This window comes from Hippopotamus amphibius, chromosome X, assembly GCF_030028045.1.
Source record: "Hippopotamus amphibius kiboko isolate mHipAmp2 chromosome X, mHipAmp2.hap2, whole genome shotgun sequence".
Taxonomy (NCBI): Eukaryota; Metazoa; Chordata; class Mammalia; order Artiodactyla; family Hippopotamidae; genus Hippopotamus; species Hippopotamus amphibius.
Genome location: NC_080203.1, coordinates 108,034,903 through 108,050,652, shown reverse-complemented (window position 1 = coordinate 108,050,652; position 15,750 = coordinate 108,034,903). Strand labels below are relative to the sequence as shown.

Genomic DNA, 15,750 nt, shown 5'->3' with positions numbered 1-15,750 from the left:
TGCTGTTAAAAACTAGTATGTTATGTTCATGTTTATGGAATCATGTATTCATATCTAGATTAAAAAAGCACTCAGGGTAAACAACCTTTTCATCTAAACAATATTTTTTTCTAAAAGGTCCCATTTTTACCCTAAGACAATAAGAGCTCTTGCCAATCTCAAAGTTGCTACTCAAAGTTTCATTCTCCCAGCTTGAAAAAGTAATTCTATATATTTTATAGTATAAATAACTGATTTTAATATTTAATATTTATGCTGTTCAAATTTTTCCTTATTTACATTCAAAAAGTTATGAGCAGTCTTTAATGAAACATTCCTCCAAATTCATGTCACTAAATTTTAAAAAATAAGCAGTTGTACTCTGCCTTTAGTTTATAATCATGTAGTTCTCAATTCAGTAAAAATTTCCCATTCCTATCATGCATTTTTCTAAAGCCTGCCTAAAAAATTTTGTATGTGGACTCAAATGGAAAGAGTCTTCGAAATAGGTAATGCTAGAGAACTTGACTACACTGTGTAAGTTTGAAAAATGTATATACCAGGGAGATTATATACTGCCCTGGTGAAAAGACTATCGTAAGAATTTTATCATCGAAAATTTCCCCAAACTTCACTTTCTTCACCTCCTATGACAACGGCCCATGAAAAACCTCACCACTCCAGACTTTTGCAGCATATCAAAGCTACCTGTACTCTGTCCCATATTCTCAAGGACTTTCTTGGTCAAACTTAAGCAATATGGTAAACTAACCCATGCTATTGTGTACACTGATGCTTTGGGCATCAATTTAACTGTGATTCACTGCATTGTAAAGGTGGCATAACCATAATTTATAAATCCATTATTTTACCCCCAAATTTATTTTGAAGTGAAAACATTTAGGTATCTCCACCAATTAGTGGGGAGAGGGCCTTGGGCATATACAGATAACCTTCTAATGCTCCTCGCATTATATTGTATCGGTCTGAGTTATCCTTGGGTATTAGGTTCATAATACGTACATAAGATGTGAAAAGTAGCTGTATTACCTTACTATCAGAAAATCGTAAAGACAGTTAAATAAAAAATACTTATGATATTTTACATACATGTAAGTGTTATTTAAAAACAGGAATACAGCATTACTTCCCAAGATGAAAGTTAATTTAAATACAGCCTAAATTTACTTGGTATAAAGTTGACTTAGATTTATTTTCATTCCTATTTTAATTCTCATTCTAGAAAAATTAGTTTAGCACATTTCATAATTCAGATTGAATGGTGTTGAATGTATATGTATGTGACTAAATATGAGTATAGACATACTAGTGCTAGTAATCAAATGCAAATTGATATCTAATTTTTTGTTATTAACTACTTGTAACATATTAAATGTAGAATACAGGTCATATGAATTCTGATTCAGAGATAACAAAGAGGAGTTAATAATAAAATATGTGAGGCTGCATTTTTCATAGCTCCACAAAAAATATTTTCTTTACAACTGAATTTTTAATGGCTTCCCTCTAGCCGAAGTATACTTTGAAAATATTGATAAACAGCAGACTTCAGTGTGATACTGTCCTTGTCTTTTAAGTGTCTCGATTTCAAATTCCTCCATTATATACATTCAAAAATAAATCTTAGAGTACTAATCTAGAGCTCTTTTCCCCCCTTACCTGCAAATAGTCAAATCGGGCAATCAAATATCCCTTTGTACAACTAGATGAATATATTTTAAGTTAGAGATTCACTAATATCTTGTTCAGATAATAAAAACAAAACAAAAGAAGCTTGTTCCAGGTTCTACTTGCCTGGGCTTCCTGAGGCATTTGAGCTGCGTCCACTTTGTCAGCCATATAAGCTGTCAACTGCTTGTCAATGGATGAGAGGGACTCCTGAATTAAGTGTAAGGATTTTTCAATCTCCTGGGCAGACTGGATACTCTGTTCAAGCAACTTTTGCCTCCTCACAGCCTAAACAAAGAAGAAACAAGAATGAATCAGTTCAGTGTTTACTGGTGACAGTTTTTCTGCAATCCTGCTGCAAAGCAAACGAAGATCCTCGATTCTTCCCCCATCACCTTTTTGTAAGACAGATTTCGCAGCTTCCTGCCACTCATTCAGCTCTACTTATAAAAAAGAAAATAAGAGTAAGAAAAAAAGAGTTAGCACACAGAACTACAGGATCAGGAATCTCTGCAGGACAAAAGCACAGTATTATGTACATCAACGAAAGAGGCCGGGCAAAACATTAGTGAAATCATCTCCGTCGTTGCAATCTGTTGTTCTCAGGCCGAATGTTCCTCCTGATCTCATTATATAGTTCAAGAGATTTGGTTTACTTAGAATAGGGTCATCGTCATCACAATCCAATTCAAGATAGATAATCCACTTCTACCAGTGAGACACATATACAATCTGTTCAGAATCAGCCCCTTTTCAAAAGGAGAATTTTAGATACCCATTTGGTTAAGGATTTATTTTGAATACTATTTCAACCAGTTATTCATGGTCTTATTTTTTTCCCTCCTCTTTCGTTCACAATTTGGATTATGGAAATTGCTTGTGCAATTGGATTTGTGTTACTGCTGAAGTAGAACAAATAATAAGTAATCCTAATATAGCTGCAATTAATCTTGATTGTTACTATAAGTATGATTAGGATAATTTAACACTTTTTAAGTATAAATAGCATGCTGAACAGACTGCAGTCTCTCTTCAAGGATCTGTTCACCTTTAAAAGAGTAGTTATAAAAGGAATGGGACAGGCAATTTATTGAGAATTCCGTAAGTTATGCATCATAATCAAGTATTTTTCCTCATTATATAATGTGTAGGCCTGATTATCTGGTACAAAAGAACTATCCTTCCCACAGACCATGACCAGGGTTTTAAAAATAATCCTGCTTTTTATATTATATAAAGAACATTAGATATTATATGAGGAATACAAATGTTGGCTCTTAAGTTTACAAGATATTGGAGATGTCAACATCCTTTAATGCAGCCAACTTAGAACACAGCGTTACTCAAGTAAGAATGAGATTAAAGGCATCTGGACCAAAGGAAAAGGAGCTGGAAGACTTGCAATGCTGCAGGAGCAAGGAAGGTATGCTCAGTATGTACCTACACGATAAACCTTCAGGATTCTGTCCTTGGCTTTTCCTTCTTCTAATTCTATCCATACCCTTAGCGACAATTAGATCTCATATGCTCTACAATCTCCAGGCCGGACTTCCCCCACTGATCTCTACACTTGCATATATATTATCCTACTTCACATTTCCATTTGGGTGTCCCACAGCCACCAAAACAACAATGAGACCAAATATGGACCCACCGCCCCAACCTGCTTGTGTTCTTTCTCTGTATTTTTTCCTATTTCAGTGATTTATGGACTTTATTAACCATAATTTTGGGTATTTCCTCTTCTATGATATCCTTTACTATTTTGCAATTAATGAGTCCATCAATCACCAATCCTTTCTTCTACCTCCCAGTATTTCTTGATTCCATCCTTTTCTCCCTCTGCCCACTGCCATTACTCTACTTGAGGTCATCAGCATCTCTTGCCTCAAACATGGTACAGAACTCTTGGCTGGAATCCAGCCCTGCCACTACTCATCTGCAAAGCAGCTACAGTATGTTCTTTCTAAAAGAAAATAATAATTCTCTGCTTTAATCTTCTAGTGCTTCCTTATTTTCCTTAGGATAAAAGCTGTACTCCTCAATACGGCTCTAAAATCTTTTCACAGTCCCTGTGGTGTCTTCTACTACTTGCTGGAGCTATAGAGAAATGTTATTTTTTATTTCCCAGCATATGCTATGTCACTCTTTATACTTGGCCTTAAACATGCTGTTCCCTTATCCTAGAACAATCTCATGCCCAACTTCCTTTTATTGGCTAATTTACATTTACCCTTCAAGTCTCACCTTGGAGATGTGGACATCTCCACCTCCAGGTGGCTCTCCCTGAAACCCTGTGTTGTCTCTTGCCCTTTTATTTCTGGCTTAGCATGTATTACACCATACTGTAATTTCCCATTAATTGGCTCTACTTTAGACTACAAGCTCTAATGAGGTTAGAGATTATGGCTGTCTTGTTCATTGCTCAATATCAGTTCTGAGAAAAAAGGCCAATAGTGTTGTTTATGACTGGATGAATGGTAAAACAAGGCTTCCTAGTGGGGAAAACAGAGAAAAGCCCAAGTAGTCTAAGACCAAAAAAATGGATTCACAAAAGAAATTTAAAAAAGTTCACCACCACTTAGAGACGTATCCTATTGGAGAACAGATCTTTGTTACTTTTTTACTATTATTAAATGTGTCAGAATAGGATGGAACATTATTGGGGCAACCTTTAACCTATTTCTGTTAAAATACTTGATCCAAGTCAGCGACCAAGACCTTATCCTGTACTCTAACTCAAATATAGTTTTTTTTCAGGGAAAACTTCAACAAAAGTTGCATCACATAATCATTCAGATAACAGTGCTCATGGCTATAATCAGACCTCTCTGTATTATAGAGGAGAACGTCTGTAGCCTTTCCAGAGCTACTCCTGAGCAATGCATCTCTAATGATAAAATTTTACCATTGTGACAGGTGGCTGGAGAAACTTTCCAACCCCAGCAAGTGGTAATTGCCTACTCAGGCATTGTTTAAATCTGGTCCTTCATCTGGCTAAGGGCAAAAACAGCTTACTCTTTTGCACACATCTGTAGAATATTAATATAACTGAATAGGATATAATATAGTATAATGCTAAACCACATATCTAGGCTCAAAATTATTTTTAGAAATCTACCTTTTTCTACTAATGAGATTCTATGGGTCGAAAAAAATGGCCTGCAAGATGATGGCAGAGTTGACCTCAGGTGGTTTGGTTCTTTGCCTGGCCTGGCAGTCAATAAGAGACACTGATTTACAGAGATCCTTTGATTATCTCAGGGAGTGAAAAGACCTGATGTCAATCCAAGCCTGCAGCATTCTTTGAACTAGCCATGGCATAGGCAGTCTTCCATTTCTAAACATCTTATTAGGCAGACCTTGATGGGATGCCAGGCCGGTGAATTTTCCAGGATTCTCGGCGCACTTGACCTGGGCTATCTCACTGAGTGGAGTTGATAGGAAGTCCTAAACTGTAATCGGATTTTTGTTGTTGTTCCAGAATACTGTTCAACTGTTGTTTTAAAATGTTATTTCATGTCTTTAGCTAATCCGCTCAGCAATAAGTGGAATCATATAGCTAGGCAAAAACAGCAAATATGAGGAGAGTTAGGAAAACATTAAAAGACTGGCAATCAACAACAAAAATAGCAAAGTAGAAAATTGAATCCTAGTAATGGTTACCAAGAAAAAACATAATGCAAACACGGTTAATTTGGTTTTCAGAGAAAATTCAAAGAAAACTAAGTAAAAAAAAATCAACATACATGAAAACAAAATATTCTTATTTCCTCAAAGTGCTGTGCAATATAAAATTAAGAGTTTAATGATTTTTGTTGGCAATGGGAAGTTGTCTCCAGAGTGAATGAACTGTTCCTCACATTCCTATTTTTAAAATAACGGATTAATGCTTGTGTCCCAATATTCACTTAAATCAGAGTGCAGCATGCCTAAGAAACTGCGGAATAATGCATTTTTCATTCTGCAGAATATATTTTTCATGTGAAATAAAAACTGGGAATTTGCACCAAAATACACATATTTAAAATATGACCACCGGCTTTAAAATAGAGAAAAATTTCGACAAATTATCCCAGTGACTTTGTACAAATCATCATTCACTAAAGGATCTACATATCCTTACTGTAATTATTAAAGTCGGTATAAAATATAACAATTTTTATTTCACTTAAAAGGTGATAGGTAAACTCATGGTTGCAAATGAACTAGGAGTGTGGGTGTTTTCACTATTAAAATAGGACCTGAGGAAATTATTATAAAGATATATTTCCCTTACAGTTAAGCTTTCTAGCCAGCAGCAAATACTTATTAAGCACAGAATATTTTGAAGAATTAAACTGTGCATACACTCTCTCACTATAGGAGGATTGGAACCAAACCAGAAAACATCTAGTAGAATGCAAAGATACAACAGGTTTCAGCCAAACAAAGAAGAAAAACAAATCTACATTAACGAGTTAAAGAATGCCATAAGAGTGGTTCTGTCCAAAATTCCCTATCCTACTCTGACTGCACTTTCCCCTCTGGGAGACATACTACACAAATTTATATATAAATATAAATATATATATGGATTACAAAAAATTGTTAAAATAAATAATCCTGAGAAAGGTAATTCACAATATAGCCGTAGATAGTTTAATGCCATAAAAATAACTTTCTCCCAATATTTGTGGGATCTAGGAGTGGGAATGGGAAAAAATGTTATTTTGCTTGCTTCTTCTTTTATGATTGTGTGTTATTATTTTATTTGCCTTTCCTTTTGGTGGAGAAGTGGGGAAAGAGAATTTTGATGGCCAGAAATGATTCTGGAGAACCCACTGATAAAGGAGTTTTTCCTGAGGAAAACTTTGTGGAGGGTAACAAGAGTGACAGGGGTCTTATGAAATGGAAAGCATGAGTGTGCAAAAGATGCACTTTGACTTCTTGGTATTTTTCATGAATCTTTGTTTTTATCCAATTATGTAATAAATATTCCTTGGTTGCTTAACTAGGTGCCAGGCATCAAGGGGCTCTCAGTTTTTCTTTTTAAAGTACTCAATAGATTCAGGCTTAACATTGAAAAATTGACCCTTTCATTGGCCCTAAGGTAATAAAGGGATTCTTTTTAGTGGGCTGGGATTTTGAGACACATTTGGCTTCTCCAAAGTCTGCAGTGGGGATTTTCTCAAGAATTATAGATTCTTGCCTGTTCTGTTTCAATTCATGAAGAAAACTTCAGGCTCTTAGTTCAGACACATTACCTAGAAGTCTTAAAAAATGATATTCATTAATATTTCTAGGAAATGAAAGAAAAATATCATAATATGGTTTACGATCATCTTTTAGTAAATGATATACTTATTTTACTTTTTTTTTTGTTTATAAGTACCTGCCAATGAGAGCTAGATATGTCAAATGTTTTGATTTCCAGCATTGTTTTGTTTTCTCTTCCCTAAGTAGTGAAACATTTTAGCCAATGTTAAACCTCATTTCTTTGAGTGATTTTTGCAGCAGATGAACTAAAAAAACAAAAACAAAACCAAAACCTATGTCCCAAATTCTGATGCAAATAAAGGAAAGCAACTATAAATCCTTGAAGTTTCTGCCTGGGTGAGAGCATTATTTGCCACCTCGAATGCTGCTACCTTGCCCAGGGTAAAACAATAAGGATTAACTATTTTTCTCATGGACAGTGGCTGGGGGTGGAAGTCCTATAAAAAATGTGCTAAAATCAGATCCTACTCCCCTGGCTTTTCAGGAACTAATGTGGAGACCCAACAGAGGCCACTAATCTGCTTTACAGCCACACCACACTGCACAGATTGTGCTGATAAGGAAGCTCTATTTTCTGGAGATTGAAGTTCAATGGGCCAGGAAATTAATGCAATTACTTCCTTTTAGTTTTTCTTTGTCACCTACAAAGAGGTTGTAATTTGTTCAAGTACTGAGTAATAAAAATACTCAATTTGTGCCATTTGCAGCAACATGGATGGACCTAGAGATTACCAAACTAAGTGAAGTAGGTCAGAAAAACAAATATCTCACTTATAAGTGGAATCTAAATATGACACAAATGAAGTTATTTACGAAACAGAAACAGACTCACTGACACAGGAAACAAACTTTTGGTTACCAAAGGGAAAACGGGTGGGGAAGGGATAAATTGAGAGCTTGGGATTAGCAGATACGAACTACTATGCAGAAAATACGTAAACAACAAGGTCCTACTGTATAGCACAGGGAACTATATTCAACATCCTGTGATAAACCATAGTAGAAAACAATACACAAAAGAATATGTATATATACGTATAACTGAATCACTTTGCTGTCCACCAGAAACTAACACAACATTGGAAATCAATTACACTTCAATTTAAAAAAATACTCAATTTGACTGAATTATGTTATTGGGTTTGAGAGCACTTGTGATTAGCTATTTCCACCTGTCCTGACTCTAACTTACGCGCTATTCCGAAGCTCCACTATTACGGTCATGAACACAGTGGATCCTGTTATTTCAGAATTTTTGCTGTAGTCTTCAGTTGAAAACAATAAGTACTACGTTTCTCTCATTCTAAGAGGTGGAAACAAGATTTACCTCAAAAGGGTTTACAAAAGAGGTGGAAAACTGGCCTTTCTGTCATTACTCCACCCATCTCACTTATTCTAAAACTCTCTGGAAATTCAGGAGAGAATCATAGCCACAGTGAATCCGTGGCCCAGGGAAAGTGTTATGGCTCCTTCCGTTCACTCCTCAAGGAGATAGAAACAATGGTACTTCAATGCTTCTGCCGCAAGCAAATGAGCGGAGCTCCAAGACCATCATTTATTGTGTCTGGGAGTACAAAGTAGATGGGATGGCTTCTAATTACCAACTTGGACTCTGCTTATACAGCTGAATGCTTTATTTGCTTTCTATGACTATTGCATGCTTAAAAAAGGATCTGGAATAATGGCATAGTACAGACAGGAGGTATCTTGTACTTCCCAATGCTTGGTGTGGCAAAAACATTTCTGCAGGTCAAGTGGACACTGAAGGAGGCAGCTATGTCTGAGGTAACACGAGCACTGCATATGGAGCAAGAGTACTCCAGGATGTAGATGCTAGAAGACATTTTTACGGGCATGTTTTTCTTGTTAAAGAAATGGGTAGACAGAAAAGCTCCTGTAACAACTCTTAAGAGCCCATACTTGCACCCCAAAGAAAGCAAATGTTTATGTCCTTATTACATATAATACATGAACACATAAAATGCTGCTTAAGAGGAGACATTTGCTCGCTTTCCTTCATTCGTACTTCTCAGGCCAATGGAGAAAAATGTCACCCAGTTGGGGTAAGGGAAGGTGGTGGAAACGGATAATTCTTCCCTGCCAGCGCAGGTCACTTGGGCATGGTTTAAGCTTGAGCTGGAAACAGATGGTAAACTGAATATGAGATTGAAATTTTAAGCTGAACTAAACTCAATTTAACTTTTTTCATATCACAGAGACCAGAAAGCAATGGAATCTACTCAGGATGCCAGTAAGAAGGATGAAGCAGCCATCTGCTTGAAGCAAAACCATTCCATGCTTGTGTCCTATCTGGTTCAAACTATGCAGCAAACTACTGACAGAGTCCATAAATTCAGCACTTGATAAACTGAGATAGAGGCAGAAGAAAAAGACAGCTATGAAGAACAGCAAGAATGTGGTTAGGGGCAAGACAGGAAATGGTTTATGGAAGACATGAAGAGACAGATAAAGAAGGGCCTAGGAACTACACTTGAAACACAGAATTATAGCAGTACAACATGATTAGAAGACTTAACAAAGATACGTCAATGTCTTTGTCTTATACAACAGCCAGGAAATCACACGTTTTATGTCCATCTACTGATGTTGCATGTGTGGACTGTTGCTACTATCAAATGCAACATGTCGCTTACTAACAGATAATTTCAGTGAATGATTAAAATTTCTGAAGCATACTTTGAAGGTCTTTAGGGACGGATGCCATGAAAATGTCAGAAATTATTTTAAAACCTAGGAATGTTCTATTTGTCTCAGAAACATGTTCTCCCAACTTCTAGTTGTTCAGAACTCACAGGAGAACATCCTCAAAGAAGTTGAAATGTGAGGAACACCCTGGGTCTCACTGTAGACTTGGACTTCTTTGGGGTTGATGAGAGACAAGCATTTCATTTCTCAATGGGAGAAGAAAAAGAACAGGTCTCCACAAAGTTGCATATAACATTTCTAGGTGGTTAGGGGTGCTTTCAGCAGGCTGAGGAAATATTTTTTCAAGAAGAATCAAGCTAGTATTTTGCAAAGGGAATTAAATGGAGATTAAAAGCAGAGGGAGAAGATAATTTACAGCAGAGAGGAGAATTTACAACTGCTCACAGCCCCAGCAATCATCAAAAGCTTCACTTTGTTGCTTTTTCTGGTTTTCAAATTAGTCTGTCCTACCTTTTCCTAAAGAAACGATGGCCTACACAGTGTTCCTTGGACAAGAAAGACCAAATAAATAAAAATTGTTGCTTTAGCCCACTTTAGGGTTAACTCATAAGGAGTTCTGGCACAATTGCTTTTTGTGGCATATTTGTTAATGTGCTTGATAGGGATGTAGGCTATAAATGAGGACATAGATGTACACATGTTTCTACACAGTCTTTAAATATAAAAGAATATTACATTATTTACAAGGGCCTTCTAGATTTATTTTTGTTAATGTCACTTGGTTTAAACCCACTGGGCAGATAAACCCCTAAACCATGTGCATGGAGCTTCCTATAATTTCCTTTTCAGGAAAACATTATAAACATTAAAACCATTGGTGTCATGGTTAATTGCAACTTCATCTGTTTTAGGTCTTTGCATGTCACCGAAGTTCTTCTGTGACCTCTGAGGCAAGCATACTTGAAAGTAATGTTTGGGAATCACTTTATCAATGGAACTTGACATCGGAGAGCCATGACTTTCAAGTAAAGCATTGACAGTTTGGTCAATGAGCTGTACAGTAATATATCTAAGACATTTCTGGATTTTTGCTGCATCCATTCATCTTCATGGGTAGACAAATGAAAGTGGTCTTCTGCCCTGACAGGAGCAAACTGATGTATTATTTCAGCTTCAAAAAGAAAGTGATGGAAGTATAATACAGTAAATCTAGCAGGAATCTACAGAGTTCATCTAATTCCAGTCTTTTCAATGTAACTTCAGATGCCCCCTGCAGTCAGTAAAGCTTCTCTGGACCAATGGCGAGGTGCTCTCTCATTGTACATGGGCTCATAATATTGCTCTAAACTTTAGGAATTAATAATTTATTGATACTGTAAACAACTGAAATGTCACAGAAAATTTCTCTTGAAACAGAATCAGACAATCAGAGTCTAGGGATAAGTTGGGTCAGGATTAGAACCACAAGTTTAAGTAACATATAGACCATATATACGAGTAAAACTCCAAATCTTGGGGTAAAATCAAGTTGGAGCACCAAGCAATGAGTGGTGATCAGAAACAAAAGTAGGAATGTAGCCACTGAAAAACTCAGTTGATATCTGGCAATTGCTTCTGTTGTGCTCCCAGAAAGGTACAAATGTGGCAACTCTCCCCTAATGCACATATAGGTAGGGGGAGGCAAGGTGTCCCAATTACCAAATCTGTAGGTCGTGCTTCCAAGCTGAGGTGGGGAGTTAATTACCCCAGTGGAGAAGGCCTCTAGGGAGGGAGAGCCTACTGAGACCAACTGCAGATAGACTGGTAGTTGTGTCAACTTGTTATGGTCATGTAAATGAACTGGCCACTTGGTACTCCTCGGATAAAGGCTGTGATTTCCCTCGGACACAGTCATGTGACAGCAACCTCAGAGTGGAAGACCTCTTGGGGGTAGTCAAACTCTCCACTCAGGAATTCAAACTCTCAGGTTCAAGCCTGCACACAGTGTTTCTTATCTCTGGGACTTCACATGATGCATGGGAACTACATCCTTCACAATTCCATTTACAGAGCGGCTAAGGATGGCTACAAGGTTTGGCTATGAACAAAACAGTTTTCAGTCTTCAGGCAAGTGGTCTCAACTATAGGCTCAAAACCAGAAATGCTGCTTTTCTGATATACATGTGTGATCTCTGCTGGATCTCTTTTACTGTGATGTAGGCCCATCATAGTCTGAAGCCAGTGTTCAGCTTCCCTTGAAATAAAATGCTCTAGACTCTGTTGACCTCTAAGGTCAATCACCAGTAGGGTTAAATTATACTCAAATTGGTACCAACTAGATGTGGTATCTGAGAAACTGGAAAAATATCTCTCTCCCCAGGGATGTGTGGGATGACTGATCCTTTTTCATCCTTTCCGTATGTATGAAGATTAACAATGCTTATTTATCACAAATACTTTGGATGATCGCCATCATTCTGGAGAAGTTGAAGTGCAAGACAGTGTGTTGATGGCATCCTGCCACCCTGCTTATCCACACTATACTGAAAACTACCTCAGGTATAGCTCGGTAAAAAAAAAAAGCTGCACTATTGGGTCTGAAGATCATTACAAGGCTTGCAAATCTTTTGTTCTTCAAGTAGATAGGATAGAAAAGGCTACAGATTTGTAGCAAGGAACTCCTGCCAGGGTCTTTGGCTCTGATATGATTCATTTGGCTGGGATGTGCACCTTAAACAGCAGGAACAAGATGTAGAAAACAGCTGTTTTTGCTTTTACTTGCCAAATATGCTGTAAGCTTATTGAGCGGTAGGCTGGGAGTGTAGAAAGAAGACTCATGTGTGTTGATATGGGCATGGGGAACAGATAAATACTGGCAAAGTGGTATATTACACTCAATTCCTTGTTAGAAACAGGGTTGTCTGTCACTGAATGCTCTTGTGAGATATTAAGCTGGACGAAATAGACATACACTGTTTCCAAGCTTCCTCCTCTAACTCCTCCCCTCGGTGGCATCTTCTCATCATCTGTAGGTGAAATCCATTGTGCTGCAGTTGTTTGGAGTGGCAGAGGAGCAACAAGCTCTCAGGTGGTAGGCCCTCCCTTTTAGGGTTGTTGCATTTGTCATAAGTCAGATACAGCTGAAAATTAAGTTACAGATAATGGTTACCACAGCGCCATGCAGAATGGCTTAGTGTCTTTCACACTGGTCCCACAGGGAAGCTCTGTTTCATTTAGAATGTGATCCAGGAGGGAAAAAAGAGGTAGCATTTTGGGGAATACAGCAAAGCCCATCAAAAGTTTGGCGTGATTTCCTAGAAAGTGCTCACTCTACTCCAGCAGAGAACTGTGGCCTTGAAGGAGAACCACTCTTATCCCTGCTTCGTTTAATTGTTCAGGAATTGAAAATGAGCTTCATCTCTGGAATAAAGAGCTCACTCAGCTCTAATGAGCAGTGGATGGACATACTAAAGTTAATGGTCCACGCTGGGAATGATTCTGAGACATAGGGCACATTTGCAAAGCGGACTGCCTTAAAACAATTCATGCTCAGGTAAAGGTCAAGGCCAGAGTTCCAAACCTGAGTAATCATCAGAACCTAGAGGAACTCTTCAAAATACAGTTCTCAGGCTCTATCAAATTCTACTCAATCAGAAATTCAAAGGGAGTCAGAAGGGAATAATGTATAAAGTTCCTGTAGCCCTTCCATCCGTGTGATTTTGATGACTAGCCAGATTTGAAAAGAATTATCAAGAGTGAAATTTGAAAGAAAAGATGCCTTAAATGAGAATTAAATAACAGAGGAATGCAATTAATTGGGCTCACAACAAAGAAGAGGGAAGGACAAAGTACTATTAAATTGGCCACTTCCCAATGCAGGTCAGAAAACAATATGAAAGCTGGTAAGGCAGAAGCAATAAAGCACTTCTTGAATTTTATTTGACACTTTAAATGGAAACTTCCCAATGAATACGCACAGTCTATGACTTAAAAAACACCTCAATGAATTTGGGAAATATTTTTATTCCTCATTCCATGCATGGATTGCTCTAAGATACTAGAATACAATGCAAAGTTCTTTACTGTTCCTTCTCCCATTTCTTTCTTTCAAAAAAAAAAAAATGAAAGTAAGTTTTACTAGCACCACGTAATTTTAGTGAAGATTTGCCTGAATATTAAAGAGCAGTTTTGATCATTCAACCCTAAGAATATATGAAGTAGCTTGACGAGAAAATCGGTTTAAAAAGAATCTAGAGTGGAAAAGTAAGATGGACAAGATGGATGAATATTTACATAGAGAATCATATTTTGTGTTATAGGAATTAAATATTAGTTGTAAGCTACGATGGACAGAAGAAAAAGTTATAGATAAGTCTCACGTAAAAAAAGAGAAAATCCCCAAGAATTCTTATGAAAATGTACATAGATAACAAAATTAAAAGAAAAACTTCTATCCAAAAATTCATTTCTAAAATGCTACTTTACCAATCTATACTACTAATAATTGCAAGTGATTAGTTTTTACCTCTTAATATCAGACATTTTTCATTTATATATTAACTTTCCCTTTTGCTATTCTAACTTTAGAGGAAGGAACTCAAACACTAAATTACAAGAAATGTAAAGACAAGAAACTTCTAAATAAATATTCGTATTCACCCTCAGTCATAAAGATTGTAACGCTCTCCCAAAGCAAAAACAGTTTGTCTAGTGTGAATATACAATACTTACATTTAATTAGGTATTAAAATAAACACAAGTATAAATATATGTTTATATACATACCTATATAAATATATGCACAGCTCTATGTGTGTATGTGTGTTGATGTATCCCTTTGTGTCTAGACCAAAAAAGCTAATATGCTCTATTTGGTATAAACACAGAGAAGAAAAAATTAACTACTGTCTTATAAAAACATTTCAGAAATGTCAATGCAAATGACCCAGGAAACACTATTTACTGAAGTAGGGTAAACGGTATTTAAAAATGATGATGGAATTACTACTTACAAAATAAAAAATAAACATCCATGATCCTTAATGATTAAAATAAGAATGAAACACGTGTACCATCGACCTTTGTTCTTCTGAAGGCTATATAATCTTTCAGTTTCTGTATCTAAAAAATAGAGGGTAACTAAATTCAAAATACAAGATGAATGTTAAAATATTATTAAACACAAGAATCAAGGTAACTCACATAACTGATGGTAGGGAAAGGAAGATAACCTTTTTCAGATAACAAAGGAAGACACAGCAGGGGAGGGGGCTGAGAAGCGTAAAGAGATAGGTGAGGGAGATTTAGAGGTACAAACTTCCAGTTGCAAAATAAATGAGTCACTGGTATGAAATGTACAGTGTGGGGAATATAGGCTATAACTATGTAATATCTTTGTGTGGAAGCATATCACAACTAGACTTATCGTGATGATCATTTTGAAATGTATAGATTGGTGGGAGTTTGGGGTTAGCAGATGCAAACTATTATATCTAGGATAGATAAACAACAAGGTCCTACTGTATAGCACAGGGAACTATATTCAATATCCTGTGATAAACCACAATGGAAAAGAATATGAAGGAGTTATATATATGTATAACTGAGTCATTACGCTGGAGCTGGAGCGTGTCATCCTCTCCAGAGAATGGGGGGTAGGGATGAAAAGTCCAAGCTTCTAATTTTGGCCTGGTCTCTCCGGTGACCAGCCCCCATGCAGGAGCCCACCATGAGCCACTTCATTAGAACAAATGACATTCCTATCAACCAGTAAATTCCAAGGAGTTCAGTGTCGGATGCTCCTATCACTCAGGAAATTAGAAAGTCTTAGGAGCTCTGTGCCAAGAACTGAGGTCAAAGATTGAATATCAGAACAAACGATTTTCCTATCATCCCTATTTATAATGGTTTTAGGAGCTATGTGTCAAGAACCAGGGGCAGAGACAAATGTATACATATTTCTTATACTACAAAAGAAGACAGAGCAGATGGAGGAGATAAACTATTTATTAGAAAATAGTTTGAAAGATTTTTAAAATAATGTCTATTTTTCTTACATTAAAGAGGGCTGGGCTATTGGGTTTATTATCTGTGTGTAAATATTACACAGGTGAGTTTTTCCTTCAAAATCAAATCACTCTCGCCCAATTATTCAATTAAAATTATAATGAGAGCAAG

The 15,750-nt window shown here is 36.7% G+C and overlaps 1 protein-coding gene across 5 annotated transcripts in view; it reads right to left on the bottom strand.

Annotated features, from left to right (window-relative positions):
• Positions 1–15,750, bottom strand: part of DMD (dystrophin) — a 1,940,210-nt gene that overhangs the window by 1,230,014 nt on the left and 694,446 nt on the right. For all 5 annotated transcript variants that reach the window (XM_057717394.1, XM_057717395.1, XM_057717398.1 and 2 more), the window contains one exon: positions 1,795–1,956. In XM_057717394.1, the coding sequence (XP_057573377.1) occupies positions 1,795–1,956 (162 nt within the window). The remainder of the gene's footprint in view (positions 1–1,794; positions 1,957–15,750) is intronic.